The sequence below is a fragment of the Cebus imitator genome, unplaced genomic scaffold (genome assembly GCF_001604975.1).
Source record: "Cebus imitator isolate Cc_AM_T3 unplaced genomic scaffold, Cebus_imitator-1.0 Scaffold85, whole genome shotgun sequence".
NCBI classification, from domain to species: domain Eukaryota; kingdom Metazoa; phylum Chordata; class Mammalia; order Primates; family Cebidae; genus Cebus; species Cebus imitator.
The window spans coordinates 3,562,375-3,585,806 of NW_016107400.1; the positions used below are offsets into that span (position 1 = coordinate 3,562,375).

The 23,432-nt window shown below is 46.2% G+C and overlaps 1 protein-coding gene across 7 annotated transcripts; it reads right to left on the minus strand.

Moving 5' to 3' along the window:
- Positions 1–567: 567 nt before the first annotated feature.
- Positions 568–20,055, minus strand: UMOD (uromodulin). 7 transcript variants are annotated; one of them, XM_037740550.1, is made up of 12 exons: positions 20,029–20,055; positions 17,971–18,160; positions 15,631–16,407; positions 15,418–15,525; positions 13,202–13,410; positions 11,327–11,475; positions 9,707–9,847; positions 8,395–8,640; positions 4,855–5,017; positions 4,233–4,314; positions 3,043–3,084; positions 568–891 (listed from the first exon to the last, which is right to left on the minus strand). In XM_037740550.1, exons 2-12 carry the CDS (start codon positions 18,056–18,058, stop codon positions 830–832), a joined length of 2,067 nt encoding a protein of 688 aa, XP_037596478.1. In that variant the 5' UTR covers positions 18,059–18,160; positions 20,029–20,055; the 3' UTR covers positions 568–829. The 7 variants fall into 7 exon arrangements, with proteins under 7 accessions (XP_037596478.1, XP_037596480.1, XP_037596482.1 ...); XM_037740552.1 differs by lacking the exon at positions 9,707–9,847 and adding an exon at positions 16,959–17,057; XM_037740554.1 differs by lacking the exon at positions 9,707–9,847 and adding an exon at positions 18,341–18,499 and having other exon boundaries at positions 17,971–18,097.
- Positions 20,056–23,432: the final 3,377 nt, after the last annotated feature.

The window sequence follows — 23,432 nt, forward strand, 5'->3', positions numbered from 1 at the left end:
GTGGTACCATGCCCAGTTAATTTTAAATTTTTATTTGTAGAGGTGGGGTCTTGTTGCCCAGGCTGATCTCAAACTCTTTAATCTCAGCACTTTGGAAGGCTGAGGCAGCGGTGATCCTCACTGTCACCTCAACCTTCCAAAGTGCTGGGATTAAAGGCACGAGCCACTGCACCTGGCCTATGGCCTCATTTCTGAAGTGCCTGACCTACTTAGAATTACTTGTTCAAGTTCTCTCTCTCCTAACAGATAGAAAACTCTGGGGGTGGGAGGCTGGGGCAGGGATTATGTCTGCCTTGTTCACTGCTATGTCCCTGGCATCTAGCACATAGTGCCTGGCACATAGTAGATGCTCAGCAAATATGAATGAATGAATGGATGAAGCTCAGAGACATTGTGTATCCTATCTAAGGTCACACAGCAGAACCCAGCCTTACCAAGTAGACTGAACTCCATGAGGACAGGGCATGGGGCTGTTTTTCCCACCATAGGATCCTTAGCATCACACATGTTTATTACATGGTAGAGTTCAGTAAATACTTGTTGAATGAATGGATGACTTCAAAGACAGAGATTAAAAATCATTATTTTGCCACATTCTCTTAGGAGACAGGGGCCTCAGGGTACACCATCACGAGTCCCATTTTGAGAGAAAGCAGCATTTAAAGACACAGGCTGCTTCTCGACAGCCAGGATTAAGGGGGAGAAAAGAAGGCAGGCTGACCAAAGCATGAACTCCCTTTTCTGTGACTGGAGTGCTGGCTTGCATCATGCCCTCTGCCCAGCAGGAGGTGAGCTGGCAGCCATGGAGCATAGGGCTTTCCGCTGTCAGTCACTGAAATGTCAGGGTCAAGGTGGCGGAGAGAAGCAGAGACAGCCAGACTTTCAGGAGCCCTGAAAAGAAAACAGTTATAGGGCAACTGCTAGTACTGCTGCACTTTTGTGCAAATTAACATAAGCTGCCTCCTCTAGACTGACCAATCAGACAAGGACACTCTCTCTGGGCTGGTCTCCTAGAAAAAGGAAGCTTCTTCCTTATCTCTCCTGAAAAAGGTGGACCGATTTGAAAAAGGTGGTCTTTCTTCTGGCACTAGGCTTGGTACCTTCACAACAGGGCACTCTTGTGCAGTGCACAACCTACTCAACCATCCCTAAAGACCTTTGGGGGATAGCAACAGAGGGCAAGCTTCTTAGGAATGCCGTGACTCTCCAGCTCTGAGCTCATCAGTACTGGGCTGGAGTAGTCAAATCAAATACCTGGTTAGCCAGGCAGGGTGGCTCACACCTTTAATCCTAGCACTTTGGGAGGCCAAGGCAGGCGGATCGCCTAAGGTCAGGAGTTTGAGACCAGCCTGGCTACACGGAGAAACCCCATCTCTACTAGAAAATACAAAAATTAGTTGGGTGTGGTGGTGCACGCCTGTAGTTCCAGCTACTGGAGAGGCTGAGACAGGAGACTTGCTTGAACCCAGGAGGCAGAGGTTGCAGTGAGACAAAATTGTGCCACTGCGCTCCAGCCTGGGCAACAGAGCAGACTCCATCTTAAAAGAAAGAAAGAAAAAAAAAGCCCAGGTTAGTGTAACAACCTCTGTGGATCCAGGTAGCTGTTGCATATATGTGCTTTTCACCTAGACTTTTAGATAATTCAGTAGCCATGAAAACCAAGGGCCATAAAAATGCCACCTGTCCCTGGTCTTTGTGGTCAGAAGAGCAAAGAAGCAGAGAAGCAGGGTTTCTTGTTTGACCTTTGTGTTCACCCCAGCCCTAAGCATGGTTCCTGGCACATGGTATTACTCAACGAATATTTGTCACCTCTTGAATGAACCTAGAAAAAGGTGTTAGAGCGGATCCCTGGAGCTTCAGGAAGTACCCAAGATGCACATCTGCTGTGTGTGCATACCCTTTGGCCACAGGTTTCCAGTAAGTGTGTGTATATCTGCACACACAAATATGCATACGTATGACTGCCGCTTCCTGTGCATCGGTGTCTGCAAACTGGAGTGAATGCTTGTGACCTTGTGTGTGTGGGCAAACAGGTCTGCATGACTTACAGTCTTAGTGCTTATCTGGGCATGCCTGTGTCTGTGTGCACATAGGTACTATTGGGAGACAGCATAGGTGTGTGTGCATATGTACAGCCCTAGGTCCAGGCATTCCAGGCATTTCCACAGTTACCGTTACGTCTTCAGAGCTCAAGCCCAGCCCTCCAGCATACTCTGGGGACCTCCGGGAGTCAGAAGAGCAAAGAAGCAGAGAAGTGGGGTTTCTTGTTTGCTATGTTCACCCCAGAATTAAGCATGGTTCTTGGTACATAGTAGCACTCAGGGAATATTTCTCACCTATTGAATGAATCTAGAAAAAGGGGTTAGAGAAGAGCCTTGGGGCCTCAGGAAGTGCACAAGATGCAGATCTGGAGTGTGTGCGTACTCTTTGGGTACAAGTCTATAGTAAGTGTGTGTGTAAAATAAGTGATCTGTATACCAGGGTACATGTCCCAGCTCTAGCAATTAATAGACAGATGTAGAACCACTCACGTTCTCTGAGCCCCTCTCCTCATTTAGAAAATGGAACTAGTAACACCTCCCTTACAGAGTGGCTATGAAGCATTAAAAGTTAACAGAAGCCCCCTAGGAGAGTTCTGGAACAGGTCCCGCTGCAGAGAGGACCTGTTCTGTCCTTTGGTTCTCCTTTCATAATGCTCCTGTACCCAGTTTATTTAAAATGAAGTGCACTGGAATAGGAAATGTCCCCCATCTCCCTTCCCATACCCTGCTGTGCTCCCTCCAAACCCACCTTGCTCTGAGTTCCCAGGCCCCCCTGCTTTGTCTCACCAGAACCCCGACTTTCACCTTGTTCCCTTCCACACCTCCAGCTAGTCCCTATCTGGGTAAGGGTCTTTCCTTGAGCTCCATGCGAGGGAACCCGATGTTTACATTGTCTTCTGTCTCCGGCCCCCACCCCATGCAGCACTTCAAGGAACTGGAAAAGAACTTCCTGTACCTGGTTAAAAAAAAGAAAAAAAAAAAAAAAAAAAAACAGACTTACCCAAGCTGCTAAAAGCAGCCCTTGAGACTGTGGCCTGGACACCTTTGGAGGAAAACGGAAGGAACAGTGAAAAAAAGAATGCATGAGATTGGCAAGCAGCCTGGGAGAAATCCCTTCAATCCACTTTTCTCCTCGCAGGCAGAGTGAGCTCTTCAAAGCCCAAATCCGATCATGTTACTCCCCTACTTCAGACCCATCGGGGCCCTCACTGCTTTCAGGAGAAAGGCCCCAAACCTTAGTAAGAACTGCAAGGCCCTGCACGGTCTGCAGTAGCTCATCCCACTCCACTCCCTTCTTTCCAGCCTGCCTGGCCCTCTCTGAGTTCTTTAAACAGGCAGGGCTCCCTCCTACCATAGGCCTTTTGCCCAACCTGTACTCTTAAAGCCACTTTTGCAAAACTATGACTGAGACAGTGAAAGAGAGCTAACCTAGCCGACTCCGTCTTGGTTCTAACTTTTAAGCTGTCCTTGTTTCTTCCTGGGTGTAGGCTGAACTAACTTTGGAAGGACTTTAATTTATAGTTTAAAACAAAGATGATAACAGCCCTTATTAAAAACAAACCTCTTTCTTGCCTGGGGACTAGACTCCCTTTTTGGGACTAAGAAATTAGCTATAAGATTAGAAATTATGGTTTAGGAGTCATGAAGCTGGAGGCTACGGGATTCTGACCCTTCCTAAACTGCTCCTAAGATCAGTGCTTGCAGGCCCTGCACTTGATCTTAGGTGGTGCCATCAACTGGCACCACCCAGATCCCACGTCTACATGGGATTATTCAAACGGCACCTTCTTCACTGATTCACAAGTTCCATGTGAGCAGGGCCATCTACTTCTGCTCATCACAAGACCCCTAGACACAGAGTAGGCATACATCTACTACAAATATGAATGTATGTATGTGACCTCCCATGTATGCAAACATATCTGGATGATCAACGTTTCCACATGCCTGTCTGGCCATGCTTGTGTCCTGTGTCACATTCATCTACCAATCATATATGTACAATGAATGGGTGGATGAATGGGAATAGTAAAAGGAAGGCAGCCTGTTTTCCACCTTGCCCCAGAGCATCCACTTGCTCCCAGTTCTTCAGAGCTCAGTAAGGTGACAAGGCGCCAGGCTCTGTTATCCCTCTTCTTCTCCAGAGATTATTCCCAGCCAAGAATGTTGAGGAGCGAGTGGCTCTCTTACCTTTCCGTGTGATGGGACCCAAGTTCAGGACACGGGATTGATCTATGACACTCCCACTTCTGAATCTGGTCCCAGAGCAGGTCTATAGGGAGAGGGCAATAGAAAAACACCCTCCATGAGGGAACCTGCAAGTGGTTCTGCCATGTGGAGTGGACTGCAGACCTCATAGGTGCCTCCTCCTGCCCCAGGCAGAAGTTTTTAGGAGATCTGTATACCGGGGCGCATGCATGTCCCAGCTCTGCCATTTGCTAGTTAGATGCATGATCTCAGGCAAGTCATTCAAATTCTCTGAGCTCCCCTCCTCATGAGGAAAGGGAACTAATAACACCTCCCTTATAGAGTTGCAGTGAAGCATTCAAAGTTAACACAAGTGAGGTGGACACAGTGCTTAAAAATGTCAGCTCTTGTTATTTGAACACAAGCTTGCAGATAAGCCAGAGCGTTTGCCAGCCTGCCGCACTTCACTGATCGCACCTGATTTCCTGGGGGCCTAGGTTTCCTGCCTGGCCATGCCCACCTCATCTTATTGCTCATTCTACAGGGAAACAATGTTGATTTGTTTTCTTTGTGACCAAATGTCTTTGGTTATAAGAGATGAGCTGGGGGAGGGGAGGTGACTCACAGGCTTGCACTTTTCATTCGTAGTGTCACAGAGATAGACTTCACAGTGCAGGTAGACTAGGTCGTAGTTTCCAGCAAACCGGAACATCTGGACGGAAAATCGGCCCTGGGAGGACTCCCCGTTCTCCACCACTTGGACAGTTGAGTCTTTAGTGTGTGGGCATCTGGGAGGGTTACACACCATTTCATGTGATTGGTTAAACAAAGACTCTGGAGCCAGACTTCCTGGGTTCAAATATTGCTCTGTCACCTTTTAGCTGTGTGACCTTGGGACAACTTACTTAATCTCTTTGTGCCCTAATTTCTTCATCTGTACATAGGAAATAATTGCAGCTGGCCAGGCGTGGTGGCTCACACCTGTAATCACAGCACTTTGGGATGCCAAGGCAGGTGGATCATTCGAGGAAATAATTGCAGCCATGTTATCAGACAGCTGTAAGGATTAGTTTTTTTTTTTTGTTTCTGAACTGTGTGTAGTATGCCAAAGGTGCTTTATATATTTGATACTAAAGTGAAACTGTCATCAGTGCAGGGCTGAAACTATCCAAAAGTCAGCACTTCCTGATTTCCCAGGGATAAAATTTAAAAATTATTAGCTACTATGTGAAACTGTCCAAAAGTCAGCACTTCCTGATTTCCCAGGAATAACATTAAAAAATTATTAGCTACTATGTGCTATCTACATGTGCCTGGTATAATTATAACGATGGAAGCCTCCAGGTACCAAGAGCCACTGATGAAATTGGCATGTGTGCACCCATCTGTGCATACACACAATTGTGCCCAAACACAGTTACAAGGAGAAACCTGAAACAGAGCATGCAGAGACTCCCATGTGCTGGGCTGAGTCAGGGATACCCATGGGCATTCCGAGAAGGCAAACTGGGCACCCTATCTGCCATTCTGCACTATTTGCTCAAAGTTGATTTAGGAAGGAGGCTGAACACTGACTGCAAAACTGAGAAGGAAACTTCTGGGAATGATTTTCACTCTTGTGTCTCCCATAATTCAGATCTGGCCCCAAAAGTGCAGACTCTACCTGGCAAGCGAAAAGCCCTGAGGTTGAGTGGACTCGACTCCTGACAGGCAGACAGTATGGCCTGTGAGGGCTCCATGTGCTCAAGCCAAGCTGGACATCCATGTGTCCCCTCCAATCACTTTCACTGTCTCCCCAACTTGTCTCCTCTTTTCATGCCTTGTGAGGTTCTGACATCTCTCCTAGACTGGTAGTTCTCACCCCAGCTCCCACACCCACCCACATGGAAACATATAGACACACCCTACATTTTTTCCTGCATCTTTTAAAGAACTTTCCAAGTTTTCCACAATGTGCCTGCCGTACTTTCATTTTATTTTATTTTTACATGGAGTCTTGCTCTGTCACCTAGACTGGAGTGCAGTGGTGCGATCTTGGCTCACTGCAACCTCCGCCTCCCAGTTCAAGCAATTCTCTTGTCTCAGCCTCCTGAGTAGCTGGGATTACAGGCACATGCCACCACACTCAGCTAATTTTTGTATTTTTAGTAGAGACGGGGTTTCATCATTTTGGCCAGGCTGGTCTTGAACTCCTGACCTCGTGATACGCCTGCCTTGGCCTCCCTGCTGTACTTTTATACTCCTGAAAAACAAGTTTTAAAATCCCAGTATAGCAGGTATTATTTATCCTCATTTATGTCTGAGGACAGGAAAACCCAGAGAGCTAAGCTGACCTGTTTCTTAAAACTAAGAAATGGCAAAGCCAAGATTTGAACCCAAATCTCTGTGATGCTCCAATCAAGGTCATGCCAACAGTTTCCAAATTTCAGTTTTCTTCTTTGTGGAGATCCTTTGTGAGCATTTTCTTGTGTATCCCAACATTTGTATTGTTATTTATTTACTATTTTTTTAAATCTACTTATATTTTTTACTGAAATACATTTATTTTCTAGAAGAACCTTTAAGTCATGACCTCAAGATGGCAAACAAGTATCACTTCCCATAAATAGAACCAGACCATACAATGAGGACAAGGTCAACAAAGGGGTTGTATTAAGTTTGAGTTAGACACTGTTAATTGCCAAACCCTCTAAAACAGACTTCTGCTTTATTTTTATTGCAAAGGGAGATTCCAGATAACGAAGAGGTATGAATATCATATTCGCAACCACCTGAAAATATTCCCTTGATGTAACCAGGCAGACCCTGAGATAACCTAATAAAAACAGACCACTGTCTCTCAGGAATGCTCTCTCTGACTATGCAATTAAAGTCGCAAATGTCTCTCTTCTTCTCCTGCTTTGATTCTTCTATAACTTCTTTGTCATTAACATACTATATATTTCGATTTCATTTCATTGTTGATCCTCCTGCTTTAGAATACAAACTGTACGAGAGCAGAGGTTTTTCTTCCTTCTATTTACTGTGAAATCCACAGAGCCTGACACACAGCAAGCTTCCAAAATATTTTTTCAACTTATGAATGAGAAAGTGAACTACCCTCTCGTGGTAAGATTCACAGTCATCTTGTGCCTCTTGAGTAAAAGGTAGCACACCTGTGTCCTCCTAGTTTCAACTGGCCCTTGGCTAACCATGCCCATACCTTACTCCTCCCCCAGGTGCTGGGCTGCCTGCTGCCTTGGGCATGCCTTTCCATCAGGTTTCTTACCATTTTCTGAATTGCAAACCCTTCTCAGCTCCCTGCTGAAACTTGTACAACCCCCCTCAAAAATAGTATTTTTGCACAAAATAAAAATATTTAAAAGATTGTAAAGGAAACCAATGAAACTGAAGTGCCATTCTCAAAATATTAAAAACATTTGCTAGCTAGGTATGGTGGTGTGAGCTATGATCAAGTGACCGTATTCCAGCCTGAGTGACAGAGTGAGACCCTATCTCAAAAAAGCCAAACCAAATCAAACAAGCAAAAAAATAAGACATTTGAAATATAAAATGCATATCATTGTGTATATATATTATACATAAATATATATTTGAAAATATGTAGGTTTTTGATAATGCATTGAATAATAAGGGCTAGTGAAAATTCTAATGCTATAGTGCCTAAAAAGTATTGATGACCATAAATGGCTTCACAGGACCTGCTAATATTTCTGAGTTTGTTGCCTGTATTTATAATGGATGGGAATGCTAAGATTCAGCTAAAGGGTAATGAATATAAAGATGCAATTTTCCGGCTGGTCATGGTGGTTCATGTCTGTAATCTCAGTACTTTGGGAGACCGAGGCAGGTGGATCACGAGGTCAGGAGTTTAAGACCAGCCTGGCCAATGTGGTGAAAACCTTTCCCTACTAAAAATAAAAAAAAAATAGCCGGGCATGCAGGTGCATGCCTGTAATCCCAGCTACTTGGGAGGCTGAGGCAGAAGAATTGCTTGAACCCAGGAGGTGGAGGTTGCAGTGAGCTGAGATCACTCCTTGCACTCCAGCCTGAGTGACAGAGCAAGACTCTGTCTAAAAAAAAAAGATGCAATTTTTCTCCATCCAAGTCCAAAGAACCCCCTGAATTCCCCCCATGGGTTCCCATGTAGGAGTCTTTGCCTTACCTGTCCTGGATGATGAAGTACTTCAAGAGGTCTGTGGCATTGCCACTGGGTGTGGCATAGCAGTTGGTCATGAGCAGTGCAAATCGGGACAGGTCTCCCCCATCCAACATGGTGCCCACATAGAGAAAAGCCTCAGTGGACAGCGTCACGGAGGAGCCTTGGTAGGGCTGTGTGTAGGAAGGGTTCTGGAAGAGGGCCATCCGCACAGTGAACATGCCTGTCCCCCCCACTCTGATGTCCAGGGCACTGCAGGGGAAGAAAGGTTGGTGAGAAGATCAGGCTGAGAACATTTGCTGATGGGCTACCTTTTCTGGTTTGCATTTCTGGGCAGTACCTTGCAGTTATTTGCATTTTTATCCAGCAATAAGACTGGAACCCACCAACTGTTGCTTTGCAAACTGCAGTGAGTACACACAGGTCAACCTGGGATCTAGATAAAATGCAGGCTCTGATTCAGTCAGTTTGGGGTGGGGCTCTAGGGTCTGCATTTCTAACAAGCTGCTGGATACTGCTGATGCTGCTTGTCCATGGATCAATCACATCTCAAGTAACATATCCAATCCCTCACTTGCTACCCCTGTAGCCTTCAAGATGGGGGAAAAAAACCCAACAAATTATTGAAACACCTGGATTCCTTCTTTGGTCTCAATCTAGAACAGGTTAAAAGGGATTGGGCTATTATGAGTACTACAACTTGCGTCCTGGTCTCCATCGTGATGTACTAACATCTACATCAGAAGATTGAGCTTTATAAATGAGTTATTTATTTTTAACCACACTGAAAACAGCCACACTGATATGAACTTCACTGGATGATCCCACAAAGGACTTTGTAAGGCTGATGCCTCATGAAATAAGGCACATGAGAAATACTCTGAAATGTGGAAGTCCATTTTATAGATGAGAACTGAGTTGTCAGTGAAGACTGGGTTGAGATCTCTAACTCAAGACAGAGACTCGAGGGATCGGGTGCTGTGGCTCATGCCTATAATCCCAATACTTTAGGAGACCAAGGCAGGAGGATCACTTAAGGCCAGAAGTTTGAGACTAGCCTGGTCCACATAACAAGACTCTATCTCTACAAAAGTATTTTTAAAAATAGCCCAGGGTTGTGGCATGTGTCTGTGGTCCTAGCTACTTGGGAGATAGGTGGGAGGATTGCTTAAGCCCAGGAATTCGAGGCTGCATTGAGCTATGATTGTGCCAGTGCACTCCAGCCTGGGTGATAGAATGAGGCCTGGGTTCTTAACCAAACAAAACAAAACCAAAAAACATAGAGATGTGAACACACTTGTTGCTCCCCAGAGCCTACCAGGCCGAGGACAGAGCCACAGTGCCCCAGGACACTGCTTGGCTAGGTGAGGCTCCAGCCAACAGCCTGCAATGAGCACCCTTCTTCCTCCAAGTCAGTTGTGCACTGTCATCAGCACCCAGCATCCTTTCCTGAGTCTGGCTGGCCAAGAGAGTACAAAACCATGGGCAAGCTTCGAAGGGAGGCTCAACCAAGCTTCCAAGGTTGAGTGGAGGCTCTGGACCTGATGTCTGAATCCCAGCTCTATCACTTGTTAGACTTTGCAGCTTTGGATAAATCACTCAAACTTCTCTGAGCCTCAATGTCCCATCAGTATAATGGGAATAATAATAATAATACCTTTATCTCCTAGGGCTGCTATAAGAGTTTGATGAGATGTTCCAGGCAGAACACTGGACACAATGCCTGAGATATAGTAAGCTCTCAATAAATCTGTTATTGGGTGGGTGTGGTGGCTCAAGCCTGTAATCCCAGCACTTTGGGAGGTTGAGGTGGGTGGATTGCCTGAAGTCAGGAGTTTGAGACCAGCCTGGCCAACATAGTGAAACCCCGTCTCTACTAAAAATACAAAAATTGACCAGATATGGTGGTGAGTGCCTGTAATCCCAGCTACTTGGGAGGCTGAGATAGGATAATTGCTTGAACCCAGGAGGCAGAGGTTGCAGTCAGCCGAGATTGCATCATTGCACTCCAGCCTAGGCAACAAAGCAGGACTCTGTCATAAATAAATAAATCTTAGCTCATATTACAACGATTATTTTTTCCATCATTGGCCTGTGATTCATCCTATTTGAAGATTTTCAATTTTATTTAGTGACAGGTTCATTTTTTTTAAAAAACAATAAAACCTTACGTGGCACCCAGTATGAACGGTTTACCCCTACAGGCACTCCTCCAGGGCGCCTCCCTTGGCCCCCACCAAGACACTTGCAAAGATCATAATTTGTAAAACCCTCTTTAATCAAATTCCTTTCACTTACAGAGAAGGAAGGAAGCTGAGGTCCTTCCAGATGTGAAATACAATTTGCCCAGAGTCCCATAGCAGTCTGGACTGAGACCCTTCCTGCTCTCTGGCACAACCACCCTGCCCCTTTGAAAAGTGGAGACTCTAATATTTGATTCACATCTGAATCATCTGCATCAGTTCGAGGGTTGAATCTGACTCACATCATAATCATAGCTCAATGCAGCCTCAAATTTCTGGGCTCAAGGGAATCTCCCACATCATTTGATTCTTAGAGCACTGTTGTACTCTAAGAAAGGCAGTACAAGTATGGCTAAATCCATTTCACAGATGAAAATACTGACACCCAGAGAGGGGCTATCAGCTTCCCACAGCCAGGCTCAATAACTCACTCAAGCTCATACAATTAGTGACAGAGCTAGGGCTTGAACCAGGCAGTGTTCTGACTCTGTCCCCCACTGTCCAGGGCATAGCCATCATTTATGAGAATCTAGGTTTGAACCTGGATTCCAGGATACCTGGCTTTTCCACTGGCCAGCCCTATTCCCAGACCTCACTCCCAGCTCTCTGTAGGTGGCAGTTGACAGCGAAGCTCATGGTTAAGGGGTTTTGGTGTAGAATCATCTAGGGGTCCCAGAAACTCTCTCTGGCCGCACCTGACCATTGGCTGCAGGGAGTTCTTCAGGCTGACTTTCATGTCCAGGGGGTAGGAGCATGCAAAGTTGATTTTGATGTTGCGGTCACGGATGATGATCTCATCTGCCAGGTAGAGGGTGTTGCTGTAAGTGGCATGGGTTTCATTCCTCTGTGTTGCAGGGAATGGGAGGTGGGGGTGAGAGAAAGGGCATGAAAATCTGAGTAGGACTTCAAAGCCAAATCTGCTGGTCTCTGGCTACTTGTGAGCTGTTCTCCTAGTCTCCTTGATAAAAAGCCGCCTGTGGCCGGGTGCGGTGGCTCACGTCTGTAATCCCAGCACTTTGGGAGGCTCAGGTGGGTGGATTACACGAGGTCGGGAGTTAGAGACTAGCGTGGCCAATGTGGTGAAACCTCATCTCTGCTAAAAATACAAAAAGTAGCTGGGTGCGGTGGTGGGTGCCTGTAGTCCCATCTACTCAGGAGTCTGAGACAGGAGAATCACTTGAACCCCGGAGGCAGAGGTCGCAGTGAGCTGAGATTGTACCACTGCGCTCCAGCCTGGGCAACAGAGGGAGATTCCATCCAAAAAAAAAAAAAAAACCCACAACAATAAAAAGCTGCCTGTACAGCCTGAACTATGAGCCAATTAATCATCTTTTCTTTATAAATAAAAAAAAAGTTATAACAGCAATGACCATTCATGCACATATGTCATGTGCTAGACCCGGAGCTGAATACCTGCATTATTGCATTAGTCACTTCAGTGACCCTAAGAGGTGGTGCTGCCATATCTCTGCTTCCTGGATGAAAAGACAGAGGTTCATAGTAACAGAGTCACTGGGGGATTGCCCACAGTTTATGAGGTCTCACAAGCCTAGGCTCTTTCGAGCACCCTGTGCTTCCTCTCTTGAAAACTAAAAGCCATATGCTAAGTCATCATTAATAAAACTTCAAATGCCATCCTTGGAAAATGACATTAATTATTTCTTTTTTGTTTGTTTGTTTTGAGAGAGTCTTACTCTGTCATGCAGGCTGGAGAGCAGTGGTACAATCTCGGCACACCACAACCTCTGCTTTCTGGATTCAAGCGATTTTCCTGTCTCAGCCTCCTGAGTATCTGTGATTAAAGGTGCCCACCACGATACCCATCTAATTTTCCTATTTTTAGTAGAGACAGGGTTTCTCTGTGTTGGCCAGGCTGGTCTCAAACTCCTGACTTCTTTTCCACCTGCCTCAGCCTCCCTAAGTCCTGGGATTACAGGCATAAGCCACCACGCCCAGCCAACAATAAATCTTTTTCTCTCTCTTTCTTTCCTTCCTTCCTTCTTTCTCTCTCTCTCTTTCTTTCTTTCTTTCTCCTTCTTTCTTTTCTTTCTTTTTATTTCTTTCTCCAGTAATGAGAGAGGTGGGAGAGATCATGCTCAAACATTTACCTCTCAGTTTCATTTGAGGAGGCCTCTGTCAGTGAGGTCCTGGTTCTGTGTACATTAAGGAAACACATCTTGCCTTCCAGGACCACTGGAGACGAAAGGACCAGTTTCTGAACCAAATGCTGATGCCTACTGGCTGGGACAATCACTACTGTCAGCCCTACTTTTCCTGTCTGTAAAATGGGGAACTATCACCATGGATTGCTCTCTTTATTTGAAGTTTATTTGAAGCTGTCATTTATTGAGCACTTACTATGTGCAGTCCTAATCACTTTAACACATTAACTCGTTCAATCCTCTCAACACGCCTACGGAGTAGGTGCTATTATTTCTCCACTTTAAAGTTGATGAAACTGAGGCACAGCCAGGTTAAGCAACCCCGAACCTCCTACAACTAGGAAGTGATAGAGCGGAAGCTTGAACCAGGCAGTGCTCTGGTTCTGTGCCCCACTGGCCAAGACGTACCGTCAACACTGTCCCACAGGGGCCATCCTGGGCTGGGGTCATTACGGACATCCAGTCCCGGCTGTCTCTGTCACTGAAGCCTGAGCAGCGGCTGTCACTCAGGTACATGAAGACCTTCTCGAAGCCCAGACTCTTCAGCTGGCACTTGCCCAGGGACACCTTCATGTCATTGGCCCCACATTCCAGCCTGTGCTCCAGGAGGGAGATATCTGAAACAGTGAGGTTGGGCAGGATTGAGGGCCTGCATCTGTAGCTTCGGGGCCCAGCATGTCCCCCGGGGCCAGGTCCAGCTGGCTGTGTTGACCACCACCTGGAGGTGCTCAGCATAGCCTCAAGCTGATCTCTCCCCTCCCAATGTGATGAGGACTCAAAACTGGACCCCTGATATCAATGTATATATCAATTGGCCAACCATTCAGTCCTGCGTTCCCCTAAGTGTGGGTTGTATACCAAATGCAGGAGGATTTTCAGGGGGGTGTGATGTTCCGCATTAAATAACAGTGAATATTAGTTTAAAAAGGGGAGGGTGGGCACTGTGGTTCATGCCTGTAATCCCAGCACTTTGGGAGGCTGAGGCAGACGGATCACTTGAGGTCCGGAATTTGAGACCAGCCTGGCCAACATGGTGAAACACTGTTTCTACTAAAAATACAAAATAAATCAATAAATATTAGCCAGGCCCAGTGGCAGGCACCTGTAATCCCAGCTACTTGAGGGGCTGAGGCAGGAGAATCGCTTGAATCCAGGAGACAGAGGTTGCAGTGAGCTGAGATTGCGCCATTGCACTCCAGCCTGGGTGACAGAGGGAGACTTTGTCAAGAAAAAAGAAGAAGAAAGAAAGAAAAGAAGGAAAAGAAAGAAAGAAACTGCAATTGCTTTCTACCCTCTTTACATCAAGGAGACACTTTCAGCTTACTAATGTCTTTAATGCCATATACTCATACTCACTAACTTTCCTCTCTTTCTTTTTTTTTTTTTTTTTTTTTTTTTTGAGACAGAGTTTCGCTCTTGTCGCCCAGGCTGGATACAGTGGTGCGATATCGGCTCACTGCAACCTCCGCCTCCTGGATTCAAGTGATTCCCCTGCCTCAGCCTCTGGAGTTGCTGGAATTACAGGTGCTTGCAACCAGGCCTGGCTAATTTTTGAATTTTTACTAGAGACAGGGTTTTGCCATGTTGGTCAGGCTGACCAACTCCTGATCTCAGGAGATCTGCCCACCTCGGCCTCCCAAAGTGCTGGGATTACAGGCGTGAGCCACAGCAGCCAGCCCACTAACTTCCCTCTCAAACAGACAGCAGGCCTCAGGCTCAGAGTCTGGGGAAGGAAACAAGATCCAGCTAGAATTCATTTTTAATTTCTTAAAAGTTGAAGTATTTTTTAAAATTTTTAGTATTTATTTTTAAAATTTTGTTTTATTGAAGTATTACACAACTGCTGGAATTTAGTACCTTTTCTTTTCACTTTCTTTTTATAGTTAACTTTCTGTCTAAGGTAAGCATAACTTGCCACAGACAGATGAAGCTTTGACCATCAACACCCCACATTTACTTAAGAGATTCAGTCCATTAGAAGAAAAGTTAATAATAAAAGTCATGGCACAGGCAACACTTGGATAAAGCAAGTGAACCAGGGTTCCAATTGTAAAGTTGGCACCTGGATGTGACTAAAATCGTGACTGAAGTCTGGATATACAATTTTCATCTTCAATAATTGTACGTATGAGAAATCTGAGGCTTGTGCCTGGCCCAGAGTCCTGAGCTGATTGGTGGACTGGTCACCAGGCCTGAGCTGATTGGTGGACTGGTCACCAGGTCTGAGCTGATAGGTGGACTGGTCACCGGGCCTGAGCTGATTGGTGGACTGGTCACCAGGCCTGTGTCCTGGTGCTGCAGGAATAGGACTCAGATGTCTTTGGCTCCCAGATGGCAGCAACGTGTGTGCCCACTGCAGTGTGGGGCCTCAGAAAGAAGGTTGGGTGCGAGGAGGTCCCCAAAGCTCTGGGAGCTCTGAAGTCAACTAAAGAGAGACTCGGGGAGGCCCAGAGAGCCTCTTGCCAGCTTTAATGTATATTAGGGCATCTTCTATTTTCACTCAGGTTGAATATGTATTTCCTGCGTCATACCCAGATGACCCCAATCTCACAGCAGAAGAATGTGTCCCTCCCCCAGTCAATGACAGGTTTCTCAACAACCCGCTTCCTCCCCCCTGGCCTCACCAGTGATGTTGAAGTCTTGTTTGCACTGGCAGTGCCACCTGCCGTTATCCGATTTGCAGTCCTCGTCTATACTGCACTCCTCACACGTCCCCTCCACGGAGCTGGGGTCTGCAGGGTCACAGGGACAGACAGACAATCAATAAGGAGGTGCCCTAGTCCCCTGTAGCGCCTATCCAGGCCTGGGATGATGGCTCCGAGAAACGCCGGGCTGACCTGTGCAGTACGCCAGGTGACACTCGGGGGGCGCTGTCAGGTTGTAGACGTAGTAGCCGCCGGCGCAGGCTTTCACCTGGACTGATGCATCCCACAGGCAGCAATGGTCGCTCCAGTGCGCGCAGGCCGTGCGGCTCACGATGCCTTCGTCGCTGGACGGATGCGTGCCATTGAGCCACATGGGGGCGGCCGTGTTGCAGCGCAGGACGGGCACGCAGGTCTCAGCCAGGCGCACGCCGCCCTGGCCCACGAAGCGGTACCAGCCGCGCAGGTCCGTGTCGCAGGCGTAGCCCGCCCCGTACTCGGTGCTACGCCAGTACTCGTCCAGGACGCGGTGCGCCTGACATGGATCTGCGCACACGAGCGTGTCGCCCTCGGGCACGCAGTCCAGCCCTGGCCCGCAGGAGCCCGGGGAACACTCACAGTGCCACCCATCCCCCCAGTAGCCCGCAGGGCACACGCAGGAGTAGTTGCCCACCACATTGACACACGTGGCCAGGGCGTGGCAGTGGCTAAGCCCAGGTTCCGTGCACTCATCCACGTCTGTGCAGCCCAGCCTGGGAGACAGGCGGAAGCCTTCGGGGCAGGCGCAGGAGAAGGAGCCTGGCGTATTTATGCAGCTGCTGTTGGTCGAGCAGTTGTGAGCCCCCGGAATGGCGCACTCATCCAGGTCCACGCAGGTCAGGCCGTCGCCAGTGAAGCCCTCCTGGCAGGTGCACGTCGTGACGGCCCCATCCTCCAAGCAGGTGGCATTGCTGTGACATTCTGAGCACCATCCTACGGACAGAAGAGCCCAGCCTCAGAGTGTGGGCAGCTGGGCCCATGGGCACCCAGAGATCCTTCCCTCATTCTCCAGGGAACTCACATTATATTTAAGATTTATTCTCTAGGACTCCCTCCAAAACAAGAAAAGAAGGAAAGAAACAAAGCTCCTCTTCCACCATTCATTCTGTGTTTATTTCATTTTAATTTTTAACTTTATTATTTTTTTAGAGAGGGAGTCTAGTTCTGTCGCCCAGGCTGGAGTGCAGTGGTGCGATCATAGCTCATTGCAGCCTCCAACTCCTGGCTCAAGCCTCCACTCCCCACCACCGCCCCACCCTGCCACAGCTTCTGAAAAAGCTGGGACTACAGGCACGTGCCATCATGCCCAACTCCGCCATTAATTTTTCTGTGTTAAGCATTGCTTTCAAGCTATCTTCTTTTAAAATATCCACATTCCCACATTCAGAAAAGTAATGCACAGCATTCCTGTACTTTGGCAGGATTTACAGTGAACCTGTTGCCCTCTCTGCCTTTGCACATTTTTTGCTTTCTGCCCGATCTGCTTCCCTGACTGGTGAAACCTTCCTCAGGACCCGGCTCAGTGTTGCCTCCTCTCTCAGTAGTCCTCCAACTCCACCAGGCAGGTCGGTTGTACTTTGTTCCTCCATAATAAAAATTATCATTAAAAAAATAAGCTGTTGTTTATTAAGCAGTCACTATATGCCAGGCAATAGGATGTGCACTTTTCATTCACTATCTTGTTGAATACTTCCTAATGGCCTCGTGAGGTCAGTTTTTGATTTATCCTTATTTTAAAGATGAGAAAACTGAGGTTCAGAGGGATTATGCCCCTTGCTCCTTTGGTAAGAAGTAGAACCAGGGTACAAATGCAGATGGCAGGACCACAAAATATTTGCTTTTAACTAGGACACCATATGTAATAGAGTATGTTTCTGACCTTCCAATAAAGGGCCTGCAGATCTTAGAGAGGTTCTATCCCCCTGCTTTTCAATGTGTGCTCCAAGGACCCCACCATTAGCATCACCTGTAAGCTTGTTAAAATTCAGCATTGGCCGGGCACAGTGGCTCATGCCTGCAATCCCAGCACTTTGGGAGGCCAAGGTGGGTGGATCACGAGGTCAGGAGACCAAGACCATCCCGATCAACATGGTGAAACCCCATCTCTACTAAAAATACAAAAAATTAGCTGGGCAAGGTGGCATGTGCCTGTAGTCCTAGCTACTCAGGAGCCTGAGGCAGGAGAATCACTTGAACCCAGGAGGCTGCAGCTGCAGTGAGCTGAGATCGCGCCACTGCACTCCAGTCTGAGCAATGAGAAAAAAAAAAAAAAAAATCAGCATCTTAGGTCCAACTGAAGATCTAATGAACCAGAATCTGCATTTTAGCAAAACTTTCAAGTAAGTCCTGTGCATATTGAAGTCTAAATGAAGTCTTTAACTTAGAATAAAGACAATGCAAATTCCAAATGCGATAGGAAAATTGACATTGCCTCTAAGAAGTGCTACACTACTCGTGCATGCACACACATATGACACACACACACTTCTCACTTACTTGCTTCTGAGGTGTCAGTGGCTGCAGCTGTGATGAACCAAGAGGACACTACCACCATCAGCATCCAAGTCAGAGATGGCTGCCCCATCCTTTTGCTCTTTACAGCTACTACTGGTCTAGAGAACACCTGCCCAAAGACAAGTCAGGTTGGCCCCTTGAGTTTTTCTCTCTGTCTCTGATGTCTGGTGTCCTGTGAACAGAGATGGATGGGACAAATGCATGATCTAACTCTCCTCCCCACAGTTGGGAGGAGTGCTTTGGTTGTAGGATATACAACTCCAGGAGGTGTTACTTATATGGACTAAAAAATTGTACAACACTGCAGCCCGTGTTTTGCTGGGACTTTCCCCCTTGTACTCTCCCTCCTTACTTCACCAACATCCCAGTCTTGGTTCCCCAAGTCTTAGCACAGTGCACGTTTTGAAGAACTGAGTCATTTGGAGCAGGAAATAGCAAGATGGAATAGTGTTCTGTACTCACCACTTTATTGAAGGCAGCTTTGGATTTTAACTGATCCACTGCCTGGAAACTTTCCATTTGCCCACATCCACTTATTCATTCAACAAACATCTAATGAGTTTGTTCCAAACAGGGAACCAGCCACCATGGAGAACAATGAACACAACAGTCTGTGCAGCTCACATGTTGTAAAGAAGTGACTTGAGACAAGCAACTCGAGAGGTAATTAATCTTCACAAAGTATTTTAATGTTTTGGTGGGATCACTTATTATTTCTTTCAATTGGCAAAATAGTCCAAGGTGGATGCCAGTATTACCCCACTGTTTACAGCAGTAAAATAAGGTGGCGTGTTGGCTAAGTATGTAGAAGCTACAGCCTGCACTGGGATTCAAATACCTGTTTTACTGATCAATAACACTGTGATGTTGGGCAAGATATTTCAGTTCCCCAAGTCTCTGTTTTTGCCTGTGAAATGGAGATTGTTGCTTTCACAAACTGCGTATCTATGATAGGCTAGGCTCAGTTCAAAGACATCCATGTGCTCAAAGACCCTGTGTCCTGGGGCAATATTTTCCAGATCTTTGTGATCATGATGTACTATAAGAAAAATATTTTATGTTGCTGGATGTGGTGATCTGTACAGATTCATGCTGTAATCTGAGCACTTTTGGAGTCTGAGGTGAGTGGATCACCTGAGGTCGGGAGTTTGAGACCAGCCTGACCAACACGGAGAAACCCCATCTCTACTAAAAATACAAAATTAGCTGGGCATGGCGGCACATGCCTGCAATCCCAGCTACTCAGGAGGCTGAGGCAAGAGAATCGCTTGAACCCTGGAGAGGCAGTGAGCCGAGATCATACCACTGCACTCCAACCTGGGCGACAAAAGTGAAACTCGGTCTCAAAAAAAAAAAAAAAAAAAGAAAGAAAAGAAAGACGTTTTATATCTTGATCTAATGCAGTTGCTTCTGCACGAATTTGCGTGCACACACACACACACATCACACATAAAAGTTTTGTAAGACAATTGATATTCTTACTATATTAAATCATTTAATTCTTACCACAACCCTACGAGATAAGTACTATTATCCTAGTTTGCAGGGGAGAAAACAGAGAGACAAAAAGGCTAACTACTTCCCTCAAATGTGCATTGATAACTGACACATTCTATTATACTTAATTAAAAGAAGTCTCAGGATATAATCCACAAATGAAACGATTTTATGAGCCACTAATGAGTTGCGACATAAAATGCTGCATATTGTCCTGGGATTAGGTAGATGACAGATGTCAAGCAAGGCCCAGCACATAGCAAATGTTCTTGTTCATTGTTGTATCCCTGGTACCTGGCATGTAATAGGTGCATAACTAGTATTCATGGAGTAAGTCAAAAAATAGTAGTCGTTGTTTCTAGGATGGAGAGGATCAAAGAGAGGAAAACTAAATTACCCAAGATCATGAAGACAATAATCAGCAGAATAATGACTCAAATCCAGGTCTGACCCCAGGTTCGAGGTCTTAATTTTCTTTCTTACCTCCTTCAAATGGAATGGAGAGAAGCTGGGCTAGGAGAAGACATCTACAGATAGCCTTACCTGAAGCCAGAAAGGTAGAGTTAGTCTGGTCACAAATGTGTGCCTGATACTTATATATATATACATTTGTCCCAGGCTGGCAGTCTCTCCTCCAATTATTCTCTAGTTCTGTTTTTTGATATTGTTTTCTTGGGAGTGGAATATTTTTTCCTTCTGGCACAATGTTTGCCTTTTCCAAGCTGTGAGGTGGTTGTTGTTCTTTCTCCTAATAGCTAGAGACCCCAAATGATTGACACGGGGGGTCATACCTGTGCAGGGAAATACAAGGTCACTGTTTCTCACCTTCTCACAGCAAGAGATTCCTTAGTTAGAAATTAACTGGGAAAGCAGTGCCAAGCTGCTGGGCTTCTTCTTGGTCACTGACAAGGGCAGGGTGGGCCCGAGCATCCAGGCAGAAGCCAGTATCTGAAGCCAGGCTGCATAAGGACCAAAGGGATGTTCACTGCCCCTGCTGGGAGGTGCATCTGTCTTGGAGAGGGCACCCTTCTGAAACACACATTCTCATGAGATCAGCCTTAGAATCCAGGCCCAAGCAAGAGAGGAGCTGAGAATGGCTGAGAGTCAGAATTAGAAGGTAGTTCAACGTCGTTGGACCTGGCCCCCTCTGTGAAACAAGGAATCGTAGGCCTGATGACTGGGAGGTCCCTTTGGAGGTGAAATAACTTTGCAATTCAATAGACTGACTTTGGAGTCAGTCCGACTCCCATATCGTCTGTTTATTGCATGCCAGTGGGCTCATTTATTAACCTTCCTGAGGTCCAGAGGTCAATTTCATTCTCTACAAAATGAGAATACCCATCTCTCACAGTAGTAATAGTAGCCAAAGGAGATGATGCAAGTAAAGGCACACAGTAATTATTATATTCATGGAAATTCTGCAAATATTCTGCTTTGCTGTTGTGCAATCGCCAAGGTAGAAAATGACAGAGCCTGAGTGAAAACCATGTCTTCAGACCCAGTTCTACATACATGGCATTTCAAAAACCAAGAGTACTGTCATCATATTGAGAAAAATAAAACATGTGTGAACTTGGGCTGAGCAGGCAATATCACCATGACCACTGTGTTAATCTTTTCAGGACATTTCCTCATTCTGCTCCACTCAGTGGTAGGGTAACCATTGATGCTGGTGCAATTATCTCCTCACAATTATGTCCGAGGAGTGGAATTTCTGGGTCAAAGAGGTAGCACCACTGTAGGGATATTGATACCTCTTCCCAAACAGCACCCCAGAGAGATGATTAAAAATTGGTTTACAATCACACCAACAGCACTCACCAGTTCTGAGCATCGGTAACTTGCTTTCATCTTTGCCAAAAGGATAAGTCGAAAATATCTCGTTGTTCACTTTTGCAATTGTTTGATGAAAAGGAAAGTTATCATCTCTTCATTTACTTATGGTTCTTTTTTTTTTTTTTTTTTTTTTTTTTTCTGAACTTGTTGTTTTTATCTTATGCCTTTTTCATGAGACCTTATCTAAACCCTAGTATGGGTGTCTTCAAAAGATTAAAGATGGTGACCCCAGGTAGCTTCTGGAGTTGTCTTGACAAAGACTTGGGCAGGAAAACAAGGAGTTTGGGTTGGAATCTATTCGTAAGTGTAATCACCGTGCTTTCTAGTTTCTGTATTTGGTGCTTTTACATCTTGGGGCCTTATTGATCATGGATGGACTGCCCCTCCCAGGGCTCAATAATTACTAGAGATCAAAAATGACTTACTTGTGAATGTGTCTTTCCGACTGCAAATCAGCCAATCCAGAGCACATACCCCCAAACCTTGTCCTCCTTTATGGGGCTTTTACACTCAGGGTCACTACTCACTGCTTTAAATCACCCCATGGGACCAGATACCAGACAACTAGAGACAGCTCCTATGGCCCAAAGGTCTCTGAAATTATTCAAACTAAGCCAATCCTAAATCTGCTTACCCTGCCTCTCCCATTCCTTCCTGCAGAAACTACAATAAATGCTCTTTCCTGCCCTTTCCCTGTTCTCTTTACCTCCTGACTGACGCTGGTACTTCCTGGGGGCTCTTCCTCTCCCTTCAGCCCCTCTACCAGCGTGGTGTGTCCCCTTCTCTTGGGATCTGTGAGCATAACAAGTTGTCAATGGCCACAGTTTCCTGCCCTGTCGCTCATCAAGATCACCAAAGATATCCACATTACCAAATTCAATCACATTTCTCTTTATCTTACCTCTAGGACAGTGCACAATAAATATTTGTTTTTGAATGAACCTTAATATCTCAGTACTTACCTCCTTCTTAAAACACTTTTCCTTTTTCCTTCCTTCCTTTCTTTCCCTCTCCTCCTTCCCTCCCTCCCTCCTTTCCTTCCTTCCTTTTTTTTCTCTTTCTCTCTCTCTCCTCTCTCTCTCTCTCCTCTCTCTCTCTCTCTCCTCTCTCTCTCTCTCTCTCCTCCTCCTTTCTTTCTCCTTCTTTCCTTCCTTCCTTCCTTTTTGGCAGAGTCTTTCTCTATCTCCCAGGCTGGAGTCCAGTGGCTCAATCTTGGCTCACTGCAAGCTCCACCTCCTGAATTCAAATGATTCTCCTGCCTTAGCCTCCTGAGAAGCTGGGATTACAGGCACACACCACCACACCCAGCTAATTTCTGTATTTTTAGTAGAGACCGAATTTCACCACATTGGCCAGCTGGTCTTGAACTCCAGACCTCAAGTGATCTACCCACCTCAGCCTCCCAAAATGCTGGGATTACAGGCATGAGCCACCACACTTAGCCTGAAACACTCTTCTCTCTTAACTTTCAAACATGGGTAGGAGACTTTATCTTAATAATGCTGAGAACAATCACCTTCTGAGCACTTCTCTTGTGTCAGACACTGCTCAGTGTTTGCCTCCATTGTCTCAAACAGCGAAACACAGCAACCCACATCGCAGGGAAGAAGACAAGTTCAGAGAGGTGGAGTAACTCCTCCAAGACTGCACAGCTAGCTAGTGCTAAATCCACACTAAACCCCAAATCTCACTCTGATTTTCCTGCATTCCTTGGGTTAAAGAACAATTCCATGCTCAGCCATGACAGGAGGAATAAGTGGTTTTAGGTAGTTTTGGAAAGAGTGAAACTAAGGGGTGGAAAGTTTTGAAAAAACAATCCAACAAAACACAAAGAATTAGAATGAGAGGTTGGTGTGTGTCAGAAAGGGGCAAAAATGAGCCAAGAGAGAAGAACCCCCAACAGAGGGGTATCACCTGTCCCACCTACCTCTGTGAGCACACACCTCCTGAGGTTCCAGTTACACCTGGGGAACCTGCAAGGTGGCACACACATTCTCTGGCTCGTGGCTGGTCAGGGGCTCTATGCCACATGATCTGGTCTAGGCAGCCCCCATATAACCCTCCTTCAACTGGCAGCCACATGGCCTCAAGGCTGAGGCAGGTGAGCCTCA